This window comes from Oryzias latipes, chromosome 16 (assembly GCF_053564925.1).
Source record: "Oryzias latipes strain Hd-rR chromosome 16, Olatipes_Hd-rR_3.1".
Classification (NCBI taxonomy): domain Eukaryota; kingdom Metazoa; phylum Chordata; class Actinopteri; order Beloniformes; family Adrianichthyidae; genus Oryzias; species Oryzias latipes.
The window spans coordinates 17017274-17040510 of record NC_136252.1 but is presented as its reverse complement, the minus strand read 5'-3'; the positions used below and the strand labels follow the sequence as shown (position 1 = coordinate 17040510).

Genomic DNA, 23237 nt, shown 5'->3' with positions numbered 1-23237 from the left:
TCTATTTAAAAGTAAGGAAGGAATTCAGAAAGGTTGGTGGCTCTCTTTACAGACAGGCATCCCAGACATGCTGTCTCTCCTTTCTGATTGCCCCAGAACATTAAGCCTGGTCATCCAGTCCACAACCTACATTTCTGTCTGTGAAGTCAAGCACCTGGAGAAGAGTCTGCGTTTGTCACACAACTGAGAATGTGATCAACCAGAAAACGGACGGTGTCTCTGGATTTTAGAGATTCAGCACTGAAAGTGAAAAAGCAGCTTATTGTGCAGAGCTGTCTGAAATTACACTCTAGGCTAGTGGGGGATGCAAATTTCTTTCGAATGCTCAAATGCTGCACAAACAACTGTGTGTAGGTGTGTGTGTTCCAAACATGGCCTTTAAACGGATCCATCAGAGCACCGATCAATACGCAGCTGTCTGGGGCTCCACAGGAAGTGAGGGAATGTGCTGCATTCAGCACAGCTTTAAAGCAACACAGCAGGTTGGCAAAAAAAAAAAAAAGCACCCTTATAAAAAATCAAATCAACATATTTTATTTTTATAGCAATAAGAATGGCAAGTAGGCAGTCAGTCCCTGAGATTTTCTCTAAGCATTGATGAGGAGAGTCATTCAATCAAAAACTAAGTGTATCCATTAAATCCTTTTTTGGTTGTATATTTTGTCACACAAACACTATGCTGAAACCAGACTAATGCAAACCGAGGTTTGTTCAGAACCTTGTGAAGAACGGAAATCAAAAAGAAAACACTGAGCACAAACAAGAGCAAACATGCTGACACAAATGTCTGTCTCCTCTTTAGCTGATTATTTTGGGAAACTGCAATCTGTGCCTACAGGATGAAGCTCAGGTCACTGCAGAAATGTTTGAATTTGAGCTAGTCTGGGTCTCAAACAGCTCACATAATGGTTTCAGCCCCTGTGCACTTCCAGAGGTGCAGCGAACAGCACAGTGGTGGGAATCTGCTTCCTTTCTCAACCTTGACAACCGAAGGCAGGATGAGACAGCCAACACAGAGCTTGGCTGGGAATCAGAAAAGAATGAAAATATTTTTGTATGTATATATATCAGTCATGGGGTAGGATTTCTGGCACCACAACATTGTTGCACCTGTTAATCCCGTCAGCCAGGGGTGCCAGGTTTCAGGGTGAGGGGCTGGGTGTCCACCCCTCAGGGTCACGGGTGTGAGTGGGTGCATGTATGTGTGTGGTGGTGTCACGTTCAGAAGGGGAGTGAATGGAAGCAGCACTGATGTACAGTTGCAAAAAGGGTAAATGTTTTTTTTACCACTTTTTCAGGGACATAAAAATGTAAGATGCACATTTTTTTTGGGAAACATCTGTAGGAATTCACAGATTATTCTTAAATGTCATGAGCCTCAGTGGAAAAGCTTCAACAAAGCAGCACTGACAACAAACAAACCTCAGACACACAGTCATTTGGTTTTGCTGCTGTGCTGGTTGGACATGCAACAGTCCTCTTGAGTCAGTTACATAAATCTGTCAAAAGCTTGACAGATTTTCAGTTACTGCAAGATCCAAAGAGACAAAAAAAGAATATTGCAGCTGAAGTAGTAAATTGGTCAAATATTTACTCAAAAATGTAATTTGTTGAGCAAATTCAGTAAATAAAAAACACATTTCAACTGCAGTAGATTGTGATAAATCAGACAATAGAAGTTGTTGTACATAAAAGCAGGTGTCCATCTTCATGATGTCAAAACAGTAATAATAAGTAAAGTGAATTAAGAAGCATGCATATTTGGGAAAAAAGTGACATTAGGCATGTCTGAAAATGTAATAAGAAAATAAACAAAAAAAACAAAGTCCTTGGTGTTATTTTATCTTGAGAACAGGTCTTTTGCAGAATGCAGTAAAAAACACATTCAATATTTCTGTTGACACAAAAGAGATTCTTTAAAATAAAAGCAAATATTTTTAAAGTCACACATGAGTCATAATCAAAGTATCACAAAGCCAAGGCAAAAAAGCAATAGACAAAGCTTTATTCAGCACATCAAGTCGTTTAGGTGGAAATGCTTCACTGTAATGAGTTTAACATGATTCAGCTACATGTACTATTAACAAAACATGTGTTGATTAAAAAAGGAAATCCTACCAATGTTAATGCAGAAGATGAGTGTTATCATCTGATAGTGTTCTATTAAATGTGAAAATACAGTCTATAAAACAGGATATAGTTGGTATGCTAGCAAGATTAAAATATTCAAAGCTAGAATCTAGACCTGAGTACAGGATGTTTATGAAGATGGATGGCATTAGAGATCAGCGTCATTCCAACAGTGAACTAACTGAACTTGCTTTATTTTCCCAGTTAGGCTCCACCAAATGACAAAAACTGTGAGTGAGTTGGAAACTAAAGCACTTCTTGAGTCCATAGCAGTAAAGATCTGTGTTTAGTATGCACCGCAAAAAAGAGAAACAAAGTAAGTTTCAGTGACATGGAGGTCGAATGATGACGGTATCTATGTGAAAGGCATGCGTATAAGTAAAAGAGGAAGGGTTCTTCTGGAGGGGATAGGCTGGTGGCGCGACCGGGGTGGTAGATGGGGAGGAAGTGTTGGAGGAGGATGAAGTAGGGAGGCGGATGGCCCATCGAGAAGGAAGCCTTCGATTAGCTGGGCAGGCAGGCCTTGAAAAGTTCTTCTGGGAAAAGGGAGAAGCAACCAAAGTCTCATCATCTTCCTGGAAAGAAAGAAGGGAATTAATGTTTAGAACAATCTCACCGTTCTGCGTACATAAGTCACACACTCACATACTTGAAATTTTGTCACAGGCTCCGACTGATATATCGGCTAACCCTCCTGATCCTACGAGGGAGAACAGGCAGATTTTACCCAGAAAGTGTCCGTGTGTGCATGTGAAAAGGTAAAAACACAGTTCCGACAGGTCTTTCACTTTGCCAGAATCATCAACAATTTAACTGACAATTCAGCTAATGCAGCACTTTACTTTAGCGTTTGTTTCAGGAAGTTGAGTTAAACTGGGGCCAGATATACTACAGCAGACTCCAATGACTTTAAAGACCCACTACAATAGAAATTGGTGTTTTTGAACATGTTCTTGTGGCACTTTCCTGATGGAGGACATTTATGAAGAAAATTAAGCTCAACATTGCATTTCTGAGTGTCTCTTTATTCAAGTCATTGTAAATATGAAGTAGATGTTTGAAAAAGATTTATTTGTTACATAGAAAATACAATGAGTGGGCCTCAAACTCTCTGCTGGGCTCCATTCTGATGCATCCACGTGTAGACAGACAGATCCACGTACACCTTCGTTTTCCTCGTCTAAAGTGGTGTCTGGTTCAGATCTTTCCAGCTGGATAGCTCCATTACTGCGCACTATATTTGGTGCAGGGGTGTGAGGGGCTGTATGCTAGCGGGAGAGCATGTAAACAGAGAGCTCAGTTATGAGTGACAGGAAGGGGGGGGGGGACCACAACTCAGAAGTGAATTTCTGATGACCTCCTGCCGCTCTGCAGAAACTATGTCCTAGGAAACAATACAGGATGTTGGCTAAAAACAACATAGGTAATCAGAATTCAAAGACCACTGGGAATGCTTTAACAACAGATCAAAAGATGATTGGAGTGGAACTTTAGAGTGATGTAATTACTTGGGCCAAGAGCAGTCATTCTGCTGGCTTTCTTGTAGATAATTTTGTAGTTACAACACGAAGGCCAGAAAAGCTTCCACTGTGAGACATTATGGAAGCCCAAAAGATAAAAGACCAGCCAGTGAGGGCAATACACCCCCTGCCAAGTTTCCACCACACTGTCAGGTCTATAGGAGCCTTTAAGCAACAGAATGGCCCAGATGCATAGATCGTAATGGAAGCTTTGGCCTTCTTTTGTCTCTTAGCTCCTACCAGAAGTAAACAACATTCCCAATAGAGCTGTGCAAACTCAAGAGCAGCTGCTTAATGTTTAAGAGCCGAAGGAAATTAGGTTCATCCAGGTCCTCTGGAAGAACAGACCTTGAAACAAAACTGGACCCAAATCATTTTAGCAAAATGACAATTGTCTCACATTTTGTTTCAAATGAAAGCTGCATGTCTGCATGGGAGAACAGTTTGCTCAGCTGGTGTCAAAACATAAGTTAAAGCAAGTTTTCCTCACCCTCTCAGTGAGCTCCCTCACCCCTGTGGTGCTGTGAATGCTGAGCTGTGTCTGCAGTGTATGGGATGTCTGCAGTTGTCCCACAGCAGGAGGCGAAGGTGGAGGGTCCTGCAGGTCCTGTTCTGAGATGATCTCCTCCTGTCTAAAGAGGAAGCTAGGGCACGGGCCCATTTCACTTTGGTGGCTCTCATTCTGTTGTGCCCGAGCTGCACTCTCATAATTTTTCAGAATCCTTTCCACAGCCCCATAGTTTGACCTGGAGCCTTCTGGTCGTGGGTATGCAGCAAGAGTCAGGGGCTTCCAGGGGTGATCACTCATCATTCTGGGTACCAACCTGATGGAGTCCGACTGGTAAGGAGGACGAGACAAGTGTCTTTGTTGTGTCCTGTGTTTTTGTTTGCTCTTAGCAGGTGACTGCTGGTGTGGGTCAGCAGCTCTGATAGACTGAGACTTGTCTTGGTTAGGATCTTCGTTCCTGCCCTCCTCCATCAGATATTCTGGCTTCTTATTTACAGGGGAAGAAAAGTCCTCCTTTCCTACTCTGTGTTGTGACTTTCTGGAAGGACTGTTTGCCCTTTGAACTTTGTGCCCGATCTCACAATGGTGTGCAGAGCTCTTTGGGGGTGTCGGAGTTTCACTCAATCCAGCTTCCTGTTCAGTTGAGAGGACACTTTCTTGATCTATGCTTGCCTCTTGAACTTCAGCAGCAAAAATCTCCTTTCTTGACTGGAATTCTGGGTTTTCCATGCTGGACTCCAGTTTGGGTGGAGGTAAGGACTCTTTTTTTACTTCTGCTACGCTTGAGTTGCCATATGCAGAATTTGGCTCAAACAGAGTCTCCTTTGGATGTAAAATACCATCAGGTGTGGTAGGGACTGGTTGGCGAGCCAAAGGGCTGGTGTCTGTGATATCTACGCTGTCACTAGCATCTGCTCCATGACCCATCTCAGCCTGGAACAAAGTTCTGTTGAACTCAGCTGTTTTTTTCTCCAACATTATGTTTCTTCTGGAGCCATGAAGGTCGGGGTGGACAGGGGGCATTTGCAGAGAGGTCAGAAGCAAATCTACAGGTAACTCTCTGACAGCTGGAGGCATCTGCAGCTTTGTATCACTGGAGCTACAGTCTAGATGAAAACTTTTGCCGGCACTCAGTATGTTGATTTCTGAGAAGCTCTTCTGGACTGAATCATATGCAGATAAGTTACTGCGGGTGAACTTGCTTGGATCACAGGACCAGCGGTTGTGGCAACAACCAACGTTACAGTTGGAGTTACCAGGGACGGGGCAGGAAACCACCACGCCATCTTTGAAAACCTTTCCTTCGTTTTCTTGCAGCATAGCCTCAAACTTCCTGACAATAGAGGGGCTGCTACACTTTCTGTCAATTAGAACACAAGGGCTGTGGCACTTCTGTAATGTGGCCTGTGGGGATTCTGGGATATAGAGTTCCAAATCTGCATCAACAGTGGTCAGATTCCAGGAAGAAGAGCGGGGTGGGACTGGTGGGGCTACCATATCAACCTCAGAGTGGACTACAGGACACGTTTGCATTTTCCTGTAACTGTCTAGATCGGCAATGTTGGTCCCCTGGGATTTGCTTAACCCTCTGCTGGACTTCCAGGTGTTTTCTGGTGACAGAGTGAGCCAGTTTTCCTTCTCTAGGGCCCGGAGTTCATTGTAGATCTGACTGAAGTCAAATGGAGCTTCATCTTCCTGCAGACAGCTATTGCTGGGGCCAATTAAATGAGACGTGCAGACAGGTTCAGAGTGATTGCTGTAACCAGTAAAGAATTGGAGTGTTAAGATTCAAATACATTCTCAAAATATACACAAAGTCTTTTTCTTCTCCAAAACAATAATTAAATATTTAATGCATAATAATCGTCAAATGATGCTAGTTCTTACAACTTTCCATTGGTGCAAAAGAAAACGTACCTTCTATTACCGCTCTTCTTTCTGATCTCCTCCTGGTAGCTGCAAAGCTCCTCACTAACGCGTGCTATTTCATTCAAAGCCTGAAAGAAAGATAAGTTTCACAAATAAAAGCTGGATCTTAAACTGTAAGGTAGTTCAGCATTCACTTAAAGCAGCCAAAGGATGAGGGCATAGTTAATAATAGGTAATCATTTAATTAGTAAAACAAGAAGGGAAAAAAGTGCCATCAGAAAACTGCTCAAATCACTCACAGCATTGAGTGCAGTGGCGTTCTGCTTCTTGTCATTGTGGTAAATTAGTCCTCCGCCAGCAGCATTTCCATGAAAACCATCATCAACACCTTTTGCACTGCTTTTAGGATCATGTGGTCCATTACAGCCAGGAACTCCATGACAAAAAGCATCCCGCTCAGTTGTATCCACAGCACCCTTATTTCCAGTCCCAGAATCTTGCTGCCATGGGCTTCTGCATCTCAGCTGCTCCTGAAGCTCCAGTTTTAAGTTGTCGTTATTTCTCAGCTCACTGAGGTTTAATCCAGAGAGCCTGTCTGACTGGAAGCAGTGAGACTGATCCTCTGCGTTACCAAAAACATTGCTGTCGGCAACGATCCTGTCAGGACCAAAACCGGGTGAAGGTGCATTTCTGGTTGGTTCGGACTGAGTGCTGCTGCTGAATAGATCAGAGCGGGAGTTGTCACTGAGTAAACTGGAGCCAGTGCTGCTTGAACGTATGCTGAGTCGATGCATATCTTCATCCTGCTTCTTCCCAGTCAGTCCCGCTCCTCCTCGCTTGGTTCTGACCTCAGAACACAACTATAAATTTAAACAAAGAGATGTTATTAATATAAAACAAGAAATAATAAAAAGAACAAATCATAATGGTTAAGGAAAAGTAATCTAAACAAAACCAGTAAAAAAAATTCCAAACCTATTCAGGAAGTTTCTGGCACAGTGATGATTCAATGAATTCTTTCTAATAAACTTTGACCTCAAACTGTGGAATTCTCATAATTCATTTTGACTGGGCGTCTTTCTCATCAACCATTATCTAGCTGGAACTGCTGCCTTTTACTGTGCTTTCATCCACAGCTGCTGCTTTCTGATTTTCTGGTCTGAAAGGAATAAATGAAAACCACATGGCTGCTTCATGGCAAATTGCTTCAGTTTCTTAGCATTCTTTTCAAAGATGTAAAAATAGATTATTTTATATTTAAAAAAAAGGAAAAAAACAACATGTTAAAGGACTAATCAGCTTTTTCTCAAGTGCAGTAAGCCAAGTGGGATTTACATTTTCTCAGAATTATCTTTTTAGGCCAAACTAGTTTTGTAATTTTAGAATTATAATTTTTTTCACCTTTTTAAAACTCAACTGTATTGAAGGGTTATTTGCTTATTATCATTTGACATCTATATAAATGAATGTTTAAATCCATACATTGTTAAACAGGAAAATATATTTGGCTGTTTCAAAGTACACTTACTTTTACAAATATCAGAAAAGATTACTTTTTTACCATACATTCTGCCAAGAAATAAAAAAAAAGGGAGCTTCATATTTGTTAGAATATAAAATAAAAAGAGCAAAAAATTTTGTCGATACATTTTTTTCTCTTTATTCTTTTTTATTTATCAAATTTTCTTCAAGAATTCTTTAAGAATTAAATCACTAAACCCAATTTTTGTTTTAGAAATTTTACTAACAGACTTACCTAAATTAAGAAAAACACCTCAATGGACTTGAGTTGTGTTCTTGTATTAAACTATTTTCCTTCAGAAACTGGAGTATTATTAATTTGTTTTAACTTAGCATAAAAACAATGCTTCTAAATCTATGGCAGCATCCTTACGTCTTCTATTTTCTTCTGCATGTCTCTCAGCTGGCTCTCCCACTCTTGCCTCTCCATATCAAATCTTTCCAGCAACTCAGCCTTCTCCTTCATCCAGTCCTTCTCGCTGTGCTCCAGACGAGTGCGCAGGTCCATGGCTGCCGACTGGGTGTCTGCCAGGATCCTCCGCTGTTCTTCCCTTTCTCTGCAGAGCGTTGGGGTTTCACCGTGCAATTCTCGAGGACTCCGTGACACCACCGATTCGAGACCTGCTGCCGACTGGTGGCCTCCACTCACCAACCTCGACGCTTCTCTTGCCTCCAACTGAGAAAATCAGATGACAGAGGCGGAGAAAAAGATGATTTGGAGAACAAAGTGGAGAAAAACAATGACATAAACATTAGACTGAAGTTAAGGAGACATTTAAAAAAACAGATGACATGATTTTACAGGCAGACGTGGGAGAAAATGTCAAATGTGGAATCAAAAAATGAAGGAGTGGCAGGAAGAGAAGCTGGAGGAAGTGGGGGAATAATGCACCAGAGGGATGTGTGTGTGATTGGGTTCATATAAAGGAAGAGTAAGGCAGATTCAGCAGTACAAATATCCTGTCAAATACCATGAGGTGCATCACAAGTTCAGGGTTCAAGTATCTGTTCCGTGGTACTTCTCTAACACAGGATGCACTGCAGGATGCAGCAGATTCTCGCAGAGCAAATTGTCTCTGCAGATGTGGCTCCTTTCAGACTGCAGTAATACAACTTCACAGAAAAACTCAGACATCCCTTTCTGTAAAAAATAAAATGTTTGAATCTATTAGCCATGATTAAATTGACTTTTGGTTTAGTTATGAGCATTGACTGTTTAAGGGAACTGGAAAGAGTAACCCCTCCCCCCTCGCGCTCCAAATAGGAAGCACCAGACTCCAAGAACCCCAAATCCCAAAACAGCAATTACATTATATATGACAGAATAAGCCTTCTTGTTTTACTGCCTGCTTTTAACATGTTCTTGGTAATTCAATATTTTTTCATTATATTCTTTTCATCCCAGGTTATTCCAGTTATAAACTGACCAATCGGGTGCCTCAATAAATGTATGTAGTCTCACGTTGAACGTTCAAAACGTTTGACAGATTCTCCCAAGCCCGTTTTATAGTGATGGGGTGTGGACTTCCAACAAGCTCCCAACTGATTGGCGAGAGTGGATGCCATAGAAACGATGGTTCAGATTAACCCAGACCAATCACTCCTTACTGATGTCATCAGGCTCCAACATGACGGCATCATCCGAAAAAAGACTCAATTGACTTAATTTTGTTGGAGCAAGAATTAAGCCATTTTCTATGGATGACATCACACTCACTTGGTCCAGTCCTCATATACAGGTAGTGTTTATGAGACAGCTCCCTTTCTTAAATATGCATTGGTATTGAATTCCAGTGAATTTATGGAATCTGTTGTATCAAGTTAATTTATTTTTCTGGGAAGAAGACAATACAATTAAAGTCAAATCAAAGATTAAATGGGGCTGCAGATAGCAGCTGGATAGCTCAGTTTGTTAATCGCAGGACTGGCTCATGGGAAATCAGGGTTTGATTCCCAATAAACTTCACCTAGTGTGGGTCCTTGGGCGAGACCCTTTGCGCTGCCCAACTATGTAGCTGCAACGGGGCCCAAGACTGGGTTCCCCTGTGCCGCCAGGATAAAATACAGGGTTGTGTCAGGAAGGGAATCTGGTGTAAAAATCTTTGCTAAACCACCTGTGTGAATCATTGAAAGTTGATTTGCTGTTGTGACTCCTAAAAGGATATGCCAAATGGTGAAGAACTAAACAATAGAGCTACAGATTCTTTCATTTATGCTGGAAATGACGAAAAAAAAAAATAAATAAAAGGTTTACTCGTGGAAATTGTAAAGATAGGCTACATCTCTTCTAAAATTTGGATAGGAAAAAAAACAGTTTAAACAATTAAATCTTTACACCCTGTGATAAAATTGAAGTGTTGTAATTGGTTACAAAAAAAAGGGAGAGGTGTTGGCTTTGGTGTTGTACAAAAATTCCAAGACACCGCCTCCGTATGAATGCATTTTCCTGGCCCTCCCTTTGTGACTGTTTTTGTTTTGTTTGCAGAACAGCGCTGTGGAATGTTTTATTTCATAGTTCAACCACAGGCATCAACCAAGGCCTTCATTCAAGCCTCGGTCATGGTGCTATTTCTGCATGTGGCCTGGGGGTCAAGAAGCTGCACTGCAGAAAAACAAGCCACTCTGTCTCCTTAGGACTTGTACTAGGTCAGCCATGCATGGAACGCCACAGTACATAAACACACAGTAAAAAGAGGGAAGTAAACTTGGATTTAAGGAGCCAAAAACTGTTTTCTATGGCAGAAAAAAAAAGTTTCCCAGCAAAGGATAACATCCATACCTAAATTAAAAGAAAATGCAATATACTGATAGCTAGAGTGCCACTTTTGTAGCTTAGGATATATAAAGGTAACTGTGTCACCCGGGTGACCCACTATAAATAGTGGATATGCAGCCTCGTACAATGCAGCATTCCAAGGGGAGGGTGGTATCCGAGGTAAAGGGAAAGAAGGGGGAGGTGGCTGCTGAGAAAGAGTAAGATGTCTTCAAGCTGCCAACTGCATTCATAAATCAGCCTGATGCCTAGAAGTACTGTATACCTGAAAACACTAGGCCCCGACCTCCAATGGGGCCTTAGAGACTGTTGGTATTTGGCGACAGAAGTACTCCAGAACATTTGAGCCAAACATGACAAAGTATTCTCATTTTTGTGATCTTAAAAAGCATTCATATTAGTTCAGATTAACTTGGGCCGTCTTTATACTTAGTGTCTAGCAGGAACCATATCTAACAGGAACAGTAGACGATCATTATCAGACTCAGGCTAAAGCCTCCAATTGCTGTTGCAGTTCTTGCTGATAAAGAAAAACAACTGAATTAAAATTCCTTCTTGCTGCAGAACCATAAAGGTCTTTGAGCATTAACCACTTCCTCCTTTGTTCTTCTGTGAACAAAAATAATCAGAGATGGCTCAGATACAGAGAGGGTCATTAAAAAAAAAAAAAAGTGTGCAGACGAGATCATCTGGACTCACCAAGCATTTTTAGGTCTTTATAAGCCCACGTTACAGTGCCCTACTTACGTGATCAGCGCATGAACGGAAAACAAAAACAGGTTACCACCCTACTGCTGCTGCACTAAAACATACTTGCAGAAAAGTCTATGTGTCAAAATAGTTCATTGGTCAGCAACTGAACAGGACTTTTAAAACATTTTGCTGCATTCTAAACCACACGAGAAGCCTCAGATTATTACTTGGTAAACATTTGCCCAACGGGGTATGGCAGGATGTGGCATACAGACAAAACAATTCTAACAATAGAGCAAACTCTGGCCAGTATGCTCGCATTCCAAGACAAATTTCCCCTGCTCTGTTTGTGCTATTAGCCAGGAGGAGTATATGCTGAGTCTAACCATGTCTGTCCACATGTGTCCTCAAATACTGAGGATAGGTCAAGAAGAATAGAAAAAAACAAGTGGCTAACTGTAGTTTTCTCTAGTTAATCCTGTAAAATATTTAAACTGTTACTGTACTAAATCTTTGGGATCTGTAGTCTCTGCACAATGAATTGTTAATTTCCAGCTCTGTGCTTCAGAGACTTTCACAGATTTTATGCTGCAATTTAATAACCCAATAATTCAAAGGGAAGCTCTGTGTGAAGGCTAAATCCATTTTAAATCTGTCATAAGAATCAAATGTGGCTTTACTGGAAGATAAAGAACCTGTTGTTCCTCTGGAAAAAGATTTTCTGAATATGGGGAAGTAAAATATGATCAGAATTTCACTAAATCAAAAGATTTATTGTGTTTTTTTCCCCTTCATTTAATCTAGATTAAACAGGTCTTGTGAGGTGTTGATCTCTGCTTTGCTGAAAGATTCAACAGGAAATAATGCTAAATCTGAAGGGCTATGTCGCTTTAAAAAGCCGTCTGGCACAGCACTGGCATGCAAACTTAATCGTGTCTTTTTTTCTTTAAACCATATTCACTCTTTAAAGTAGCTGTTATGGTAAAACAAGCCCACACTTCATTAACTGACAAGAGGTCAATATAGGTTTCAGTGTTTAGACAGCTGTAAACCATGAAGTGTTTATTTAGTGCAAATGTCTACAAGATTGACTCTGATCATTCATTCATTCATTCATTCATCTTTTGTAGTCACAGCAATTTGAATAAAGGATTACTCAGAAATATTTTTTTTCATACATGTCCTCCATCATTAGACAAATGCAACAAGAACATAATTTTCATCAGAGTTGGTCTTTAGATGAGGCAATTCTTACACTTACCTTCAAAAGTCATTTTCTCACAGTCTAATTTGCACCCATTATGTATGAGAATATGCACAGAAAAAAACATTGCAGACTGAAACTGAATCCTTTTATATGTGCAGTGTTTTTAGATAGTTAACTGTAAATATCCAGAGGATAGCAACATGAAAATGCAATCCGACAGTTTTCTCTGAGTCCTCCTCAGCATCACATATCCTACCTGTGCAATCCTGCATTTAAGTTCCGCTTTCTCTAGCTCCCAGGCACATCTGTCTCGGGTGTACTGCAGCTGGAGCTCACTCCTCTTCTCCTCCTCTTTCTTCACCTCTACCTGCACTTCCTCCAACACAGTCTTTAGGTCCAGTAGGATTCTCCTGTTTTCCCCTCCCTATATGGGGACACAGAAGCTGCCTAATGATTAAACAGTAGCAATGCTCTGCAGCTACAGCCACAATAGAACAACGGTTTTCAGTCGCTCAACTAAAAACAAAAGCTAACATTTTGATGAAAATTATGAACATTTTAAACTATTTCAATAATTTAATTCACAAATTGAATTTGTTCAATATTCCCATTACTTGAATGTTAGCCACTTCTCTCAACAATGACTCCTTCTCACGCGTCCATTCTTCCTTGTCTAGTACATGTTGCTTTTTCAAGTCCTCAAACTTCCTTTTAAGCCGGGAGTGTTGTGCTTTCTGCTGCTGCTGGGGCTCCGGGCCCTGCCGCATTTGTCCCCTGAGGATCTCTACAGGGCTCCCTGCTCCAACCTCTCCTCCACCTGGTGAGGCACCAAACTGGGCATCATTAGTCTGACTGAAGACAGTAGGTGGAGAGGAGATCCTTCTCAGAGGGTTGAGGTTTTTGCCCCTGCCTCTGTCGAGCCTGGGGCAGGGCACAAACTCCCATCCCTGGGAGGGCACATACCCCCCGCCTGCACTGCTGCCACCTTGGAGTCCTGAGCCGTTTATAAACGCACTCCACATTGTTTCATATGCAAAAAAATGTATATTAAAAATCCATAAAATGATAACTTGTTCAAAAATTTTCCGGGTTAGCCTCCATTTCTGCTCTGTACAGTTCGGCAGGCTTTTCTTCTGCAGCCACAAAAAAGGAGAAATTATCCAAACTCAGCCAAATCCCCCGTCGGCCACACAGCAGCACTGACGGGAAGCGTCACCCCGACTGCGCCGGCGCACGGACGCGCACCGGACACTCCGCTGTCCTCCATGACTACACAAAGAAACGGTCAAGTCGTCATTCTGGTGCAAATTTTTTTTTTTTTTTTTTTTTTTTAGTCCTTTAAAACACTTCAATTTCACCGTATCGCCTTCCTTTTTTTGGGAAATTTGTTCTCCCGCTTTAGTCCGAAAAGTCGAAGACAGACGCCTGAAGTGGGTAACGTGTCCGAGGCAAAAGGGAGAAGTTCCCAAAAATATCGCGGAGTGCACTGATGTAAGAGAAGCTGAGTATTTTTACCTCCTGTTACCAGGAGTTTGTTTTCCTAAAGTCGGAATAGCTAAGGAGGAGTCTGCGCAGAAAGGAACCGTTAATCAACACTTGACCGCTCTCATTACGTAGCCGCCATCACCATGGCAACTAATTATTCACGTGCTGCGCTTCTTGCTAACTTTCACCTATGTTAAAACAAGTCTACCAGTTTATTACGGTCCGGGAGTAGAGGCGAATAGTTTAATTATGTTTATGTGTTTTACCGGACAAAACAAGTTTGTCTACGTCACTATAGTAAGTACAACTTCCCATCTTCTGCCTGCCTTGGTTTTAAGGGGGTGACTATCACGAGGAATGCAAAGAGGGTGGGATTTCATTAATCTACAAAGCAATGACACCATAAGACCAGCAGCGTTCTTTATAAATAAATGCATGGACTTCTGACTTGCGAGTCCCTTATCACGTAAAACGACTGAGTAAAATGTTAGTTCAGTTTTCTGCTCATGATGCGTTCAAGTTCAAGTACACTAAACTACGAAGCACGTGCCACATGACTCAACTCTTACCGTGTTACAGCGAAGGTCCGCAGTCAAAACAATCTACAATAAAGCCCCAAAACACACACTCAAACACTCGAGCTGAAACTTAAGCTACAGGAATGTAACCACACTGTTAAAATCAACAACCGCACAGCGACAACCAACAACCGAGCTGATACTTTCATTAACTGTGATAAAATTCCCCTTTTTCCCCTCTTCTATACCCCGCCTCTCCTCCTCCTCTTTCCTCCACAGCTGGCCTTCATACACGGCGTGACGTGAAATATCCCACCGGTGGGATGAAAGAAATGGACCGGTTCCGCCTCCCTCGCGGTGGTCAGGTCCTTTGGTTAAACAGAACCATGTGTACATAGATTATTATTTTATTTTGGTCCTGATTTAACACACTCTTCTTAAGGACATGTGAATGTTACACAAGAAAAAACACAAAATGTGGGTGAAATGCCAGTGCAGCCCAGGATGGATCTTTGTACATGTTTTTTTTTTGAAGAAAAAAAAGGGTAAAAAATTACTTGTTAAAAAAAAAAGAGGGTTACCCAAACAAAGAGATGCACTTGACCACTTTCATGCATCATGTCTATTGAAAAATGCAAGCATGCCAGGCATTCCAAGCATGGGAAAGATTCCATAACTGTCAGACTAAACAAAGGTTGCATGGTTATTGTGCAACAAAACCAAAGATATTTAGAAAACTGCAAACAGATGGAAAAACAATGAGCATTATACCGGTAATGAAATTTTCAAAAGCAGCATCATGACTCTCAAAGAGGAAAAAAAACAGGGGAGTCTACAACCTGGGGCTTGAGAGCCACATGCACTTCTTCTATCTATCCATCCACTGTGGCTGTTTGGGTTTTAAAAAATGCTGAAGATTTGAATAAACAATGGGTTTGTAGTTTTAGTTCATTGAATTTCGTCATGTTACTGAAAAGATTTACTCTACTGGTATTAGAATAAATATAAATAAATATATAGCACATGTTCTTATCATCTGCTGGTCCAGTGTCTAGTTGCTGCCTTTAATGACCTTTAATTGCATTTATATGCAGGGATTATTATTAAAACTGCATACACCAATGTTGTTTAAGCAGCATTTTATAAATGAGTGTCTTAATGGCTACATAAACATTAATAGCGTTTATTTTTCTAAATGATAACTTGCTGGGTTTTGGTCAGTAAGAAACTGGACCAAATTGCTCATATAGTGTTAACCCTTGTGCTATCCTAGGCACTTTAACATTGGGAGTTGGGTCATCCAGACCCACTAGACAGTGCGCTGAACCTTTTTTCTTCAACGATTTGTGATCTTCACTGCTATCTATGGATTACATGAAATCCTCTTCACCTTTATCCACCTTTTGTCATGGTAGGGAGAACACGTTGATGTAAGGGTAGGGTCATCTGGACCCCATAGGATAGCACAAGGATTAAAGCTAGACCAATGGACTAGAAGAACTGAAGATAGTATCTGACTTTTTCCAGGCTTGCAAGCCTTGGTGAGGTTTATGTTTCACAGAAACAAAAGCTTTATGGAGAAATTACATGATAAATGATCGTCAAACTCACCTGACACTTCGCTGTTGCCCCAGATGATGCCGAGTAAAATAATTGTTGAAAGCATCCAAGCAGCTGGGTTACTTGAGTCATATATGGAATATAAATGTCCAGTTCCTTGAGTGACTTGATGCGAAATATGTTTTCTACAACAGAACTGAAATGAATGAAAAAACAAAAGATTTGAAAAAGAAACAATGTTTTATAATATGGAGGGAGTGCTTTACAGAACAAAGAACAGGGTGAAAAGAAAAACTAATTTAAAAATGGTTGCATAAGACAGGGAGGAAAACAGAACCAAAATGAGGATCAGTAAAATAATGGGCTGAAACATCTGGAGGGTTGACAGTTAAATGAGGCAGGGATGAAGAGCAGATTGACAGGCAGTCAAAAATAGATCATTTTGAATGTCCCTGATGTTAAACGGTTTTGATGTGTCTTACAGATAGAGGCTCCTCTTGTTTATCCTCCTGCTTAGGGACATCCAAGCGGTCTATAAAGTTCTGCAGCTCCTTCCTGAAGGCTTTCATCTGAGCATTGATGCGATACAGCAGCTCATGCTCCCTGATCCTGTGGAGCCAAAGCAGAAATCTCACCTAATTCTTGACACAATTGTTCTAAAACCATGAGGGTTGTATTTGCTGTCATACCTGCCACCCTCTTCATCCTCATCCAGCCTGGCAAAGAGCTCCCCGTTAGTGACATACACTCGTGCTTCAGCGATAATGGTGGTGGTGTCAGCGATGAGCCTGTCAATGGTCCGGCCCAGCCTCTCTGCCTCAATTCGGATGTCTATCAAGTTTTGCCGGTCCTTCAGGCTTCTGGATAAAAAACGGCTGTCTACAGGTGAGTAAAGGGAACGCGTTGGGGTGAGGCAGCGGATGTTCCTCACCTCATCCGAATCACTCTCTCCCCCAACAGGGCCCTCGCGTTTTCGGTGAGGGGGAAGGAGGCGAGGAGAGGATGCTGAGGCCAAGGGAGTGTCATCTTCCCGCCCCCCATCACTCTCTGCGTCACTATCTCGAGGACTGCCGCGGATCCCCAGGTGGGAGGCTAAGTCGTAGCGCTGCATGTTGGAGAGCAGCACCCGGTTCTCATACTGGAGCTGCATGACTTTTCCACTCAGCTCATTGATCTGCAGACGTGCTGCCTTCAGCTCCTCCTGGAGGGCCTCCACTTTAGCTGGATCGGCTCCTCCTGGGTTTGCAAGAGACACCAATTAAAGCAGAACAGAAAATTACACATTAAATCATTGAATGTTTTCACATAAAACCCTTTAAATTATTTTGCACATGAGATTCTAAAAATAGATTGTCATCTAGTTACTTTTTGTGTATTTCCCTGATTGATAAAAAATAAGCAAATTGCAAACCTCCGTGTCTTGACCCGGCCTCGTGGGACCCAGCCTTGTACTTGAGTTTATTGAGCTCACTTGTCACCTACAGAGTAAACTGGATGTCACTGCTAGGCTGCATTCAGGTATTTTTAATGATGTCTCGATTTGTTTCACAATTCCTGCAGCAGACATACAGAGAGCTTCTCCAATGAATCCCACACCCCACCTTTTTGTTTTCCTCCTCTATATCTGCTAAGTTCCTGCGAAGAAGTTCTGCCTCATCTTCCACCAGCTGCAGCTGTTGCCTCAGCTCAGACAGGGCCTCACTTTGCTCCCTACTCTGATGACCGCCGCTGCTGGAACCATCCACACCTGCTGCTGCCAGACTATAGGAAACAAGAGTGGGACTTATCAGTGACCCAAATGGGAAAATTGATGATTCAATTATTTGGTAAAAAGTTGTGGAACTATCCACAATTGGACTGCTTTACATTTTTAAATGGAGTCTTGCATTACCTTTCCTCTCTCATGTCATCTAGTTCAGCCTTCAGTCCCCTGTTCTCCACCTCCAACTCCACAATTTTTCTCCCCAGGATGTTTGCCTCCTCCTCAACGAGGCGTAAGCGAAGCTTTAGCTCAGATTCGCGGGTGGTGGGGGGCCCTCCAGCTTCCCCTTTAGGCAGAGGGCTGTCCACATCCCCATAGAAAGACCTGTACTTCTGCAGCTCCTGCTCCAGCCGATCCTTCTCTTTGTCGATCTTTGCCATTTTCTTCCTCATGAGAATGGCTTCCTCTTTGATGAAGGCTAGCTGGCATTTCAGATCCTCATTTTCCTCCTATAAAGGAAAGTAATTGTTTATTTGCATAGCGAATTCAAATGTCTGCATGCTTTCAGAGAATAGGGAAGAGTAATGATTTTTTATTGTAACTTTAAGCTCAGAGGTTCATACTGCGTTTTCTACGTTGTGTTTTCATCTCTGATAGTACCATTGTTGTAACTTACCTCCACAGGAGTCTGTGGCATCTTTCTTTCTGCTCTCTGTCCATCCTTACTTCCTTTCCTTTTTAGTGAGAGCTACAGGACAACAGAAGTCATGAAACCACCATTACTGTAAGCTATCTGATTCTTACTGAGGAAGTGACATCTAACAATGAAGCTCATTCATGAAAAAAAGAGTCTGCTCTTGAGTGCTATTTCCTTTTTCTAAATGTGTAAATACAGTGAATAATAGTAAAAATAGTTAAATGTTTAAAGGGGCATCATTGTTTCACATCATATTTGTTATTAGGAGTATAACGATTTATTTTTTCAACCCATTTCTTGGGTTATTCATGATGGGACATATTTTTGGGTTACTTTTTGGAGCAATACTCATTTATGGGGGTTTAGAGTGGTTTCAATTTAACCCAATTTAAGGCAAGTTGTTATTTGTATTGACCTAAACCATTATAAAATAGTTTAAAAATCAAACAAACATAACTAATATTGGAATATACCATTTGGATTGAGGTACAGTAGGTTTATTTTACTGTAACATAAAAATAACCAAGTGAATCACAGCTGGAAACACATGTGATGACAGCAAAAAATTAATCAAGCTATCATTCCAGTCCAGTGTGTGGAAACTTGGAATTTTGCAAAGACATCTCACCATCAACGTGGTCGAATGTTCTAATAATGTCCCTTTTGTATTATTTTGCTATGGAAAACAACAGTGGGCTGAACTTTATGAAACAAAAATAAATTGGATTTGCCATTAATTCTTTTTTACTTGTTTGTTTGTACATATTTTTAATTTACTCTTGATTGTCTTGCAAGAAACACAAAGAATCTGGAAAAATTCGGCAGCCCTGTTCAGTACCCAGGTATATATTTTTGCAGTCACAATAGTTGAAGTTTTGGTTAAAGATGTTGTGGATTGATTTTAGGCCAGTGAATCGAATCGTTCAAAATGAATCAACACAGAAAGTGAATGGAATCCTCAATCACAAATTATGATATGATTTGAATCTTTAAAATGATTTGTTACACTCTTGTTATCTGTTTTCCTAAAATGTTTTTTTCAGTTTTATTTGAAGGCCTCTTCATGTGTTCAGACGTTCTCACCTCTTTGGTCTTGTCAAGTTCATTTTGCAGAGCCTGCTTGGTGACTTCCACCTCTATCAGCTGCTGCCTTAGTTTCTCATTCTGCTCCTCTGTCTTTGTCCTTTTCTCCTCCACATTCTCCAGCTCATGGTGCAAGCGCACGGACACATCCTTCGCCACCTTGGAACACAAGATAAGGCCAAGTTATGAAGAAAAGTCAAAAGAGTGATCTTAATGTATGACAGGACGTTCTCTTAGAATCACCTTCAGGTCCTGCTCAAAACTTCTGAGAAGTTCTCCATCCACTTGGCCGCTTTCTGTGAACCGGAGCCTCTTTCTCTCGGCCTTCTTTAGCCGGTATTGAAGGATCCGACAGTTCTTATTGGCTCTCTCAAGCTCTCTGCGCATGTCTTGCAGCTGACAGGCGTCCTCCTCATAGAAAGTGTCCCTCATCTCATCCATCTCAGCCCGCATCTCCTCTATTTCAGTCTGGCGAAAATATTACATGTGAAAGTGTCCTCTATTATCATCATTGGATTCAGACCAGTCAGATTTACAGAAATACATCAGGTGCATCCCTTTTATAAACAGATATTCAGGTTAATTTTAATTTTTTACCTTCAGGTCTTCGTTTTCATCCTCCAGCCTTTCGATCTCGTCCTGTAAGTTCTGGTCCGGTTGAGGCGCCCGCTGCGGGCTGTCTGGTTCCGGTGACAGCTCCGGCTCTGAAGCCGGTGGGGATGCAAACTTCGCCTGCATCTTTGTCCCCTTCTTCCCCAAGCTCTTATTCAAGTGGAACTGTATCAGCTCGGTTTGCAAGCATCCTTCCTTCCAGAAACCGGGTCCGCAGCCCACTGCGCTCTTGCTGCTCTTCTTTGCCCCGCTGGCCTCTCCTCCTTTCGGGGTTTTGTTCTTCAGTTTAGGGGATTTGGACGCGCAGGGCTGGTCTGAGACAACGCAGCTCGGATCTGCTCTCGGGGTAAGTGGGGCGTCGGCAGCAGGGCGGGGTGTCTCCCCGGTTTCCTGCGCGGCCGCGGCGGGCCTGCTTTGCGTGGGGCTTTCAGCACCAGCGGCGTGGACAGCGGCCGCGCCTCTGCTGGCAGTGGCAGGAGCGCCCCCGGCCTGCCGCTCCCTGCCCGCAGAAACGGGAGAATGACCTCGACTGCCTCTTGTTCCTCCTCCACCTCCCCCTTGCTTCAATGTGATGGGCTTTGCTGTATTGTTGCCTTTCTGTCCACCTTTACATCCACTCTCCTTTAGACCGGCTGGAGATGAAGAACGCTGTTGCTTCCGGCTGCTATTGTCTGGCTGCCGGAGCGAGTCGGAAGATGCCGGGTTCATCACGGTGTCAGAGACTCAGCTCCTTCTCAAAAACATCCATTCTGTCTTGCAGTAATAACAATCAGTCACCATTTAAACACGGGAGCTCTAAAACAGTTGTAAAATTAAGCCTAAATCAAAGAGTTTCCTGCAGGAACAAGGCATGCAAAAATGGTTCCAAAGTGCAAAGCTGACAGCAGGTGGTTAAGCAAAGTACCCCCTCCCTCCTCTCCCATCCTCTCCACCCTCTTTGAGCAGGCGACGTGGCTTTGTGTGAGATCAGCTGCTGCTCAACTAATTAGACCATTCAGGTTTGCGTAAAATGCGCGCAGATGGCATTGAGTGGGTGACAAAGCCGTCTGTGAACTGCAGCAGCAGCAAGTCAAGCTTGCCTAGTCACACATTTTAAACTACAATTTATAAATATCAACCAGAAATTATATTTAAAAAAATCTCCAAAAACAATAAGAACCACAACAAAGACATGGCGAATGTTGCTGCTTCCTGTCAGCCATTATCTTTCTCATGGAGGATGACTCAGAGAGTCAAAGATATGATGACCCACACAACTGCTAAAAGCTGAGGATCAAACGGAGCTATTTCACAGTTGGACAGCTGTGTAAGTTAGGGTTTTTTGGGGTTTTTGCCATGGCTGTAAAAGTGCAAACAACTGAGCCCCTGATAATCTGTGACAATATCATATTCACCTTGACTGATGGAGAAACTGTAAATTAGAAAGAAACTGGCTCAACTCCACAACTGTATTTCACTCAGATTTCTACCTATAAAGAACTGAGAACAGGAATAAATCAACCTACCCTGGTGGCCTGAAGTAGATCATCCAAACCTTATCGGTAATCTGCTCTTTTTGTTACATTTGCATCAAATATTGAAAAGATGAGGATAAAAATGATTTCCTTACCTATTTTATGTTTTTTTTCTTCTGTCAAATGCTGAAGGGTTGTGATGGAGAAGAAGAGGAGATGCTGAGTAGAGCGCCTCCCCGACAGCAGGCAGCCTGCTGCAATATTCATGACATTACATCACCACTGGGCCGGGAAGCTCTGGATGGAAGCTGAGAGCTTTTCTCCCATTGGAGGACCACAGTGAACATGCGCTCCTGCTGTCTCCTGGTCTGCCCTCTCTGAGGTGTGATTGGACACAGTCACCTGCTGTTACAAACTCACTTTCTTCAGAGGGAACTGACCTTGATATGGGATTGACATGCGGACAATGTGACCCAAACAGGAAGTTTTATGAATAAATGGTTGATTTCCCATCACACTTTCAGTGTGAGAGTATAATCAAGATTTGATACACCCACATTAATCTCAAACATTGTGAGTACAAACGACTTTTAATACAACAAAAGTTATTAATTGGAAAAATAAAATAAAATGTTTCCCTTAGTTAGAGTGGTCTCCCAGCATAGATGGAGGAGAGGAAATTAAGAGGGTTAAGGGTCAAGGGGTTCTTGAATATTTAGGCAACCAATATATTCCGATACATTATTTTATTTTTATTTTTTTAAGAGTAAAGTGAAAAAGCTTCAGGACACACAAATTAACTCCAAGGTTTATCAATATGTTGTTAAGTATGTGTTTTGTTCTTAAGGTTGTTATTTATTTATTTTTTAACTATTGCATTGTAGTTTAGCATGACAAGGCTTTTTTCTTTTGCATAAATATTCTAAAATATGTAATTTTAAAAACTAATTTTTGAAGTCCCACTCCAATCATTTATTTACTTAAAATTGTTTCTACTGGTCTTTTAATTGTGATTATGTAGTTTTTAGGCAAAATCATAATCAAAATTGTTTTCTGAATTGTTTCTAGGACATAGTTTCTGCAGAGCGGCAATAGTTCCCCCCCAAGTTGTTGGCGGGACTTTTGTTGTGGAGTAAGCCTGTCCTCATTTCCCATCATCCCTTTGTTTACACCATCTCCCACAGTCCCTCACAGCACCTAACATTACCGGTGCAAAAAAAAAAGGTTAGCAATATCTGACCTATATGCAGCCGTACAGTTTTGATCCAGATGCCAGCTCAGACGAGGAAAACAAAGACGTACATGGATCTATTTGTCTGCAAGTGGATGCATCAGAATGGAGCGGAGCAGGGAGCTTGTGGCTTGTCGCTTGTAGTTTCTACTACAAACTTTTTCAACAACTTTTTTTGTCTGTACCTGATTCACTAGGATTTGAATAAAGACTTCAACTTTAAGCTTAATGCGCTTAACATATGTCCTCCTTCATCAGATAAAATACCAACAACATGTTCAAAACACCAAAAACAAGCTTTTGATTCGAGTGGATGTTTACATTGTTGTTTAATCCACTAAAATGTTCTGTTCTTCCTATTAGAAATTGAAAAAAGTGTGCATAAGGTTTTGTCGCTGTGAGCAGTGGAAACAGACCAGCGTTAGAAAGTTTGACAGCTTTTTACTGCACTTTTCCAAATATAATTCCACTCCCACACTGTTTTATTTGCCTCATAGGAAGAGAGTTTTTTTCATTGTATAGGAGGCTGTTAAAAGATTTACAACAGAGGAAGTGGATGGGTGTAGTTTGTATCACACCTTAGTGGCTCAGACAAACGATTATGCAGCAGATATTAACAGAGCGTTGCTCTGCTCTAAAAATGCACAGCACAGATTTAGCTTTCATCAGAGTTT

At 41.7% G+C, this 23237-nt stretch overlaps 1 protein-coding gene and 1 long non-coding RNA gene across 38 annotated transcripts; one reads left to right on the top strand and one right to left on the bottom strand.

Moving 5' to 3' along the window:
* Positions 1-1566: 1566 nt before the first annotated feature.
* Positions 1567-21600, bottom strand: LOC111948921 (uncharacterized protein KIAA0408). Of its 36 annotated transcripts, none has more exons than XM_078933073.1 (18): positions 21488-21600; positions 19864-20627; positions 19510-19734; positions 19267-19425; positions 18163-18234; positions 17676-17995; positions 17386-17545; positions 17196-17262; positions 16474-17020; positions 16267-16393; positions 15836-15980; positions 12836-13038; positions 12478-12645; positions 7922-8224; positions 6327-6887; positions 6076-6155; positions 4141-5914; positions 1567-2705 (listed from the first exon to the last, which is right to left on the bottom strand). In XM_078933073.1, exons 2-18 carry the CDS (start codon positions 20584-20586, stop codon positions 2454-2456), a joined length of 5886 nt encoding a protein of 1961 aa, XP_078789199.1. In that variant the 5' UTR covers positions 20587-20627; positions 21488-21600; the 3' UTR covers positions 1567-2453. The 36 variants fall into 36 exon arrangements, 24 of the variants coding, with proteins under 24 accessions (XP_078789199.1, XP_078789198.1, XP_078789200.1 ...); XM_078933072.1 differs by having other exon boundaries at positions 19864-20671; positions 21488-21598; XM_078933074.1 differs by having other exon boundaries at positions 19864-20631; positions 21488-21585.
* On the top strand, positions 13824-21664 carry LOC110016634 (uncharacterized). 2 transcript variants are annotated; one of them, XR_002291949.3, is made up of 5 exons: positions 13844-14003; positions 16269-16669; positions 16745-16868; positions 21340-21419; positions 21525-21664. It is a non-coding gene; the product is annotated as an uncharacterized LOC110016634 (long non-coding RNA). The 2 variants fall into 2 exon arrangements; XR_002874895.2 differs by lacking the exons at positions 21340-21419; positions 21525-21664 and having other exon boundaries at positions 13824-14003; positions 16745-17095.
* Positions 21665-23237: the final 1573 nt, after the last annotated feature.

Coding starts and splice junctions, on each gene's coding strand:
- LOC111948921 (XM_078933073.1), bottom strand. CDS start 20,586: ATGAACCCGGCATCTTCCGACTCGCTCCGGCAGCCAGACAATAGCAGC. Junction 19,426..19,509: donor GTTTTGAGCAGGACCTGAAG/GTGATTCTAAGA, acceptor TTGTGTTCCAAG/GTGGCGAAGGATGTGTCCGT. Junction 2,706..4,140: donor TGAGGGAGCTCACTGAGAGG/GTGAGGAAAACT, acceptor CTTTCTTTCCAG/GAAGATGATGAGACTTTGGT.